Below are 7,957 nucleotides of genomic sequence, written 5' to 3' on the forward strand. Positions count from 1 at the left end.
GGTAGGGGGTAAAAAAATTAAAAATTGAAGTTGAAAATATGTTTTTTTAAAAAGTTTTAAAAAAAAGATTGTAATTTGAAGTTGAAGAAAAGTTTTGGAAAATGTTTTCCTTCATTTTCGAAAGGAAGTCATTTTCCTTGAATTTGAGGAAAATGAGTTGATTTGAAAAACATTTTACCCAATCAAACATGAGAAAATTGGAAAACATTTTCCGTTCCTTCATACCAAACACACCTTTAGTTTTAATTTGATTTAGAAAAAATGCTTCGAAAAAAAGTGAAAATAATAATTATAAATACATCATAACATATACATGAAAATACAATTAAGTTACTTAAAGGTATTCCCTCTATTTCAAATTAACTGAATTTTTTGAATTTTTTTTATTGTTTAAGATAATTGCATTGTTCAAAATTTAAGATGAATGTTTGAATTATTTTTTTATAATTGCACTTTCCTTTAATGGAGTTTGATATTTTCAAGTAGATAAATTGCACTACTTAAAAAAATTACATTTATGCTTTCACAAAGGATAATAGTGAAAAATACGATTTAAATTATGTCCTTGAGTATTTTTTTTAATAAGTGTGCATTGTCTCATAAATTCAGTTAATACGGAGTAGAGAAAGTAATTATTTATTACTCCATTGGTTCCTATTTATATGTCGTCCTTACTAAAACAAATAAGTAGTGCTTAATATTTGTCATTTTACAAAATCAATGCATGCCTTGAAAGTATACATTTGACCAAGGATAATGATAAATTTAAATTTACCTAATTTCTTAAAAAACGTAAAAAATAAAATTCTAACATATAAATAAGAACGGAGAGAGTAATACGTAAAACAGTAATCTTTGTGAACTATCAATATGTAAAAACAGAAAACAACAACAAGAATGGGGGAAAGTGTGGTCCATTGTAATCCATATCAGTGACACGTAATGTTTGCCTGGAATTACATATTCTTGATTAATTAGGAGCTTATTAATTTGGTAGAATTTTCGCAGTACGTTCTTCGAAGGAACCTAACATGAAATTTCTTAATTAATTAGTAGTAATTTGTTTTAGCATCAAACTTGTGGAGGTAATTAAGTCGAAATTCATCAGCAATACCTCTTTCTTTACTAAAGAACAAAAAGAAGCAGCAAAAATACAATGCCTAGAACTGTATACTTGATTTAGAAACATATACTATATATTTAATTAATTAATTTAAGTAAATTGGCCAGAAATTTTGCCTATAAATATCGAGTAGCCTGCACATTGTTGTTATGGAAGAGATGATATTAATGGAAATCCAGAGTTTTCTGAACTCTCTCCCTCAATGGCTGTTCATATAATTATGCTGCTACTTTGCAGCTTAATTAAATAGCAGCTTTGGGGGTTTGAGTCCAGAAAACTCTTGCTTTCTTAGTTAAGCGTTTCTCTTGGAAAAGAGGTCGAATCCGGTGCAGGATAGTTTGCTTCTAGTAGTTTTGGCTCGGAGGTCAGAAATCTGCAATCTCCTCTTTAACCACCCTACTAGGGGTCGTATTTGGGCCATGTTAAGTTCGGATTGGAATGAGGAGAATTTAGACTTCGTATGTGGACTTGGCAATTTCTTTTTAACTTTTGGGGTTAACTTAAGTCTAATATTAATTTCCTCATTTAATATGATATCAGAGTCAGATTCATCACAATTCATGATTAATTAATGATAGGCCTCTCATATTAAATTGTCCACGGACCAGGTATTTAGCTACCCTTATGTGTGAGAGAGGTGTTGAGGGACCCACATTGGCTAGCTAGGTTTCAGAGTTGAAATAGAAATAAGATTCATTTTTTATGAACAAATTCATCGCTTGAAGGACAATTTTTTTTTATTATATGGATATTTTTCATCCTAAAATATTACACCATTTTGCTATTAACTAATCATCTTTTGGTTGCAGTTATGACAAGTTAACTATCGAAGAATTGTTGAAATCGATCAAATATGTAGAGAACGAAGACTCTGAATTGTGTAATCAAGAAGACCTTTCAAATACTTTCTCTGTCTAATTCAGAGTTATATAACTTTTGTGGTTTAGCCATTGGAACAAAAGTTTAGAAAATAACCATCCTTTTCTTTTATTGTAATTCATGAAACATTTAAATTATCGAGAATTTTACTAGTTTAAACGATTCACTATATGAATTATGAGCTTGTTAATGAAGGTTCAATTTTTCGTCTCCGTTTTTTTAATAAAAATATATATATATTAAATCAAGATATAAATATTAGGTAAAGATGCAAAAGTCTATAGATGTTTGACAATTATAATAAGGGAAAATTGTATATAATAGAAAATTATTAATTCAAATTAAATGCTATAAATATAGTTTGATTTAATTGTACCTCATAGCAAACTGTTGTTATTTCATCTCTCTCCTAGTGAATCTCGCTCGCCACTCTCATTTTTTATACAAACGCAAGTGTATAAAGTGCGTTTGTGTTTGTATAAAGCGAGAGAAAATTGTATATATACATATATTTTCGTTCCCCTCTCTCCCATCTCCCAGATCTCGCTTGCCACTCTCCCAAATCTCGCTCTCTCACTCATCTCTCTCACTTTATACAAAAACACAAATGTATAAAATGCGTGAAAATTGTATATATACATATATTTTCGTTCCCCTCTCTCCCATCTCCCAGATCTCGCTTGCCACTCTCCCAAATCTCGCTCTCTCACTCATCTCTCTCACTTTATACAAAAACACAAATGTATAAAATGCGTGAAAATTGTATATATACATATATTTTCGTTCCCCTCTCTCCCATCTCCCAGATCTCGCTTGCCACTCTCCCAAATCTCGCTCTCTCACTCATCTCTCTCACTTTATACAAAAACACAAATGTATAAAATGCGTGAAAATTGTATATATACATATATTTTCGTTCCCCTCTCTCCCATCTCCCAGATCTCGCTTGCCACTCTCCCAAATCTCGCTCTCTCACTCATCTCTCTCACTTTATACAAAAACACAAATGTATAAAATGCGTGAAAATTGTATATATACATATATTTTCGTTCCCCTCTCTCCCCTCTCCCATATCTCGCTCGCTCACTCGCCTCTCTCACTTTATACAATTGATTTTTTTGTATATGTATACCAAAGCAGATTATACAACTTTTTTTTTTGTATATGTATAGCGAATTATACATATATATGTTTGCTATGGAGCGCAATTATACAAATTTTGCTATAGCATACAAATATAAATTTTGTGTTTGCTATATGTGAAAATTTCTTTTTTTTTTAAAGAGGAGCAAAAGGACACCATTTTTGGGGATTTAGGGTTTATTGTGCTTCTGACTTGTTGGGGTCTTGGCGCTGGCAAACTAGCTAAAAATGAAAGCTTTACTCCCTTCTTCTTCGCAGATTCCTCCATGGCTAATCCTCTATTGCAGACGCCATTTATGCATTTCTTCAACCTCATCTTCACTAACAATTCAACAACCAAAAACTCCTCAACCTCCACCTCCACCTCCACCTCCAGATTCGATAACCAATTCTCTTGATACTGACCATTCTTGTGGCGGACCCAATTCGGAAGATGGTAAGTTCACCAAGACTCATGTCGTTGATGTTCTTCTCAGTCACAGAGATGACCCTGATTCAGCTTATAGGCACTTCCAAACTGCTAGACTCCAAAGGGGTTTTCTACATTCTAAATCTGACCCTTTCTTTGTTCTGCTTCACATATTAGTGAATTCTGCTATGCATCAGCATAAAGCTCGACGTTTGCTTGATTATTACGCTTCTAGTGACTCCGGTCCGTCTGCTACCATTATTTTTAATGGTCTAGTGAAGTGTGGTAAGACTTTTGATTTTGAGTTAAATCCTAAGATTTTTAATTTCTTGATAAGTAGTTGTGTGAAAGCTAATCGATTGAATGATGCTATTGATTGTTTCAATGGGATGTTGGAACATGACATAATGTTGTGGATACCAATTATGAACCGTCTTTTAAAGGAATTGGTGAGGCAGGACATGGTTGGAGTAGCAGGAGATTTGTATACTGATATAGTGTCGAGAGGAACTCATTATGATTGTCGGACTGTTCATATTTTGATGGCGGCTTGTCTCAGAGAAGGGAGAATAAAGGAGGCTGTGAAGCTCTTAGAGGAGGCTAAGATGAGTGGGATTAAGTTTGATGCAGGATTGTATAGCTGTTGGGTTTATGTTGCTTGTAAGGAGCAGAATCTAAGTTTAGCATTGAAGTTGTTGGAGGAGATGAAATGCGGGGGTTGGGTTCCTTCTGAGAGAACGTATACAAACATAATTTCGGCTTGTGTGAAACAAGGAAATATGGTCGAGGCATTGAGGCTCAAGGATGAAATGCTTAGTAATGGCCATCTGATGAACTTGGTGGTTGCAACAAGTTTGATGAAAGGGTATCATCTGCAGGGGAACTTATCAAGTGCTTTGGATTTGTTTGACAAACTGGTCGAGTATGGACTCACTCCAAACAAGGTGACATATGCAGTTTTAATAGAAGGTTGCTGTAAAAATGGGAATGTTGAAAAAGCAGCACTAGTTTACAGGCAAATGAAACTTGCAGGTATTAAGTCTAATGCTTATGTTGAAAATTCGTTGATAAAGGGATTTTTGAGTGTTAACTTGTTAGATGAAGCAATGAATGTGTTTGATGGGGCAATAAATTCAGGGACGGCCAATGTTTTCGTTTACAATAGTATAATAGCATGGTCGTGTAAGAAGGGTCAAATGGATAAAGCTCAAAACACATGGGATAAGATGGTTGCTAATGGAATTTTACCTACTATAACTTCATACAACAACATTATTCTCGGAAATTGCAGAAATGGGAATATGGACAAAGCATTGGATTTGTTCTCTCAGTTGCCAGAAAGACATTTGAAAGCTAATGTTGTAACATATAGCATTTTGATTGACGGGTATTTTAGAAAAGGTGACGCTGATAAAGCTGAGAACATGTTTGATCAAATGGTCTCTTCAGGAATTTCCCCTACTGACTACACATTCAATACTGTAATCAGTGGTATGTCTAAGGTTGGCAAAACATCAGAGGCAAAAGATTTGCTTAAAAAGATTGTGGAAGGAGGAGACCTCATTCCAACATGCATGTCTTACAATAGTCTAATCGATGGATTTTTGAAGGAAGGTGATGTCAGCTCAGCTTTGGCTGTTTATAGAGAGATGTGCAATAGTGGTATTTCCCCAGATGTTGTCACTTACACAACTTTGATTGATGGGTTATGCAAAAGCAATAACATTAATCTAGCTCTAAAACTGCTGAAGGAGATGAGAAATAAAGAAATTAAGTTAGATGTCATTGCATATGCTGTTCTTATAGATGGGTTTTGCAAAAGAAGAGACATGAAAAGTGCTTCTGAACTTTTTGATGAAATCCTTCAAGTTGGTATCTCTCCTAACCTATTTGTTTATAATAGCATGATGAGTGGGTTTAGAAATGTAAATAATATGGAAGCAGCACTAGTCTTGCGTGATAAGATGATCAATGAAGGTGTTCCATGTGATCTGGAAACATACACCACATTGATTGATGGGCTTTTGAAGGATGGAAAAATAGATCTGGCATCTGATTTGTTTACTGAGATGCTTGGAAAGGGTATAATGCCTGATGACATCACATATACTGTTCTTGTACATGGACTTTCCAATAAAGGTCAGGTTGAGAATGCACACAAGGTCTTAGAGGAGATGTGTAAAAAGAGTATGACTCCTAGTGTTCTGATTTATAATACGCTAATTGCTGGATACTTCAAGGAGGGAAATTTGCAAGAGGCATTTAGGTTGCATGATGAGATGCTTGACAAAGGTCTTAAGCCTGATGATGCGACCTATGATATTCTTATAAGTGGAAAGTTGAAAGATAATAGTTTGGGTCGTGGTAGTTCAATGCCACAATGAACCAGATACCCTCTAGCAATTTGTTGACGAGATTCATTGGCTGTCACTGCTGTCTGCAAGGTAAGGTGAACTTGGTAACTAGTTGTTGCAGTGAATTAAGTTAGATGCCAATGAGATTTGGCTTCACTATGACCATTCATTTCTATGTCTCTTGGGTTGACAACTTTAATGCTTGGGGTCCAGTGAAGTGCTTTCTCTTCGTCATCTCGAGTCCCTCGAAGGTATGAATTCTAGTTCTTCATCTTTCTAAGTTTTCAGCTGTTTCAATGATTCATGATATCATTGAATGGTATTATCTGATTTAGATACGAAATTGAGTCTTCAAAAAACTTGAAATTGAATCCATGAGTTCAGGCTGTCAGATAAATGTTGGTGAATAAGTAAAAATCTGGATCTTTTTCTTTTGGTTGGAAAATTAACAGTTTAATTTGGATATATTCGACGTGTGATGGTGCATTGTTTTATTTGGACTTTATAGAAAGATGAATTCTTGATGACCTTTTTGATAGGTAAGCTTATTCTTATTAACCTAGTGCCACCATATTGTGCTGGATATTACAGAGGAGATTGAAGTATAAGTAAGCTCCCTATTTTTCAGCCGAGAAGCTGCGGAAATCGAATAAGATATCTACCCATTTTGCTATCTCCATCTTACACCAAAAATCTGGAGAAAGAAAGACTTCTTATTTTTAAGCTATGAATTATTGGACATCCTCTGGATTTGCTTGCGGGATATCTCAAGTCTCTTTCTTTCCAAATGATCTCCTTAAACAGGGTGGGATAGCATCCCAAATCTTCCTTATGGCTTTGTTTAGTCCTTTCCTTGTCCAGCTATGCAGTTGCTCCTGCTGTATTAGGCGTTACTCATCTTACTCCATATGTAGTTAGGAAGACATCGCCACAGTTCTGATGCCTTTTGCAGTGTTGGAACAAATGATTGCTATCGTAAGCCACCATTTTTATTTTTTTTATGACCGTGGTGTCCAGGCCAGTTTTCGTGCACCTCGGCTAATTCCAAAATCATGATGTAACTAGATACACACCTTGTTGGGGAGAGTCTTTTAAAAAGAATAAACAACATTCCTCCTTATTAATAATCGAGTCTCGTGTCTGACCATTTTTTACTCTAGGTTGAAAGCCTGATATGAGAAAAACTCAAAAAGGTGTGAACATAAAGAGTTCAACCATCTTGTCGAGCCTTTTGCTGAAATATGAGAAAAAAGACAAACATGAATTATCGGTTTCTCTGGGAAATAAGGAGGGGGAGACTTGCTGTTTCATCTTTACGTAGGGAAGTTCCATTATCCCCCCTTATATATTTCTGTAAGACTGGAAATAAGGTTGCAAATAATTTTTCCTTGTTAGGCATAAGAGTGGTTGAAAAAGCTGATGAAATTGATTTGCAGATGATTACCCTTTTCACTTAAACAGGGAGACCTGGCCTCTCTTTTTACAGCTTTTAGTCCTGCCTAACTTTGTGTAAGTTCATGCACAGGTATCTGAAGAGTCTCAAAGAGGCAGCGTTACCTGATTTCACTTCGTCTGTGAAGGCTACACGGGAAAACTAAATAAGTACTACACTGAAACATTTACTTGGATCTCTTGAAATTTTGAAAAGCAGGCTGTAGAGACTTCCACTGAATTTTGCGCTTTCAAATCAAATTTGGTAATTGGTCCAGGGATGCATCACATTTCTGCTTCTCATGTAATCTCAACTGAACTTGTGAACATCACTGCTCTTGACACTCAACTGTATTCTCTCCTGAAGAGGAGGGTAGAAGTGGTGAACTATTTATGAGAAGATATGCAAGTGATAGTCTGTAAATGTCCATAGGCGAATGAGTTGTGTGTGCAAAACATGTAAATTGAGGTTTAAATCATTAGTATAGGATTCTGTGAACAATTAGACTTTGTTTTGGACCTGAAATGTCCCTCTCCAGTTTACTTTATCAAAAAAGAGAATAAAGTCTCCAACTCTCCAAATTAAGAAATGAGGAAAGATGAAGAATGAAGCTTGTA

General features: G+C 35.1%; 1 protein-coding gene across 1 annotated transcript; it reads left to right on the forward strand.

Moving 5' to 3' along the window:
* Nucleotides 1-3,282: 3,282 nt before the first annotated feature.
* LOC102596962 (pentatricopeptide repeat-containing protein At3g54980, mitochondrial-like) lies at nucleotides 3,283-7,957 on the forward strand. Its single transcript, XM_006364211.2, has 2 exons — nucleotides 3,283-6,159; nucleotides 7,434-7,957. Exon 1 carries the CDS (start codon nucleotides 3,374-3,376, stop codon nucleotides 5,936-5,938), a length of 2,565 nt encoding a protein of 854 aa, XP_006364273.1. The 5' UTR covers nucleotides 3,283-3,373; the 3' UTR covers nucleotides 5,939-6,159; nucleotides 7,434-7,957.

This window comes from Solanum tuberosum, unplaced genomic scaffold (assembly GCF_000226075.1).
Source record: "Solanum tuberosum cultivar DM 1-3 516 R44 unplaced genomic scaffold, SolTub_3.0 scf00487, whole genome shotgun sequence".
Taxonomy (NCBI): Eukaryota; Viridiplantae; Streptophyta; class Magnoliopsida; order Solanales; family Solanaceae; genus Solanum; species Solanum tuberosum.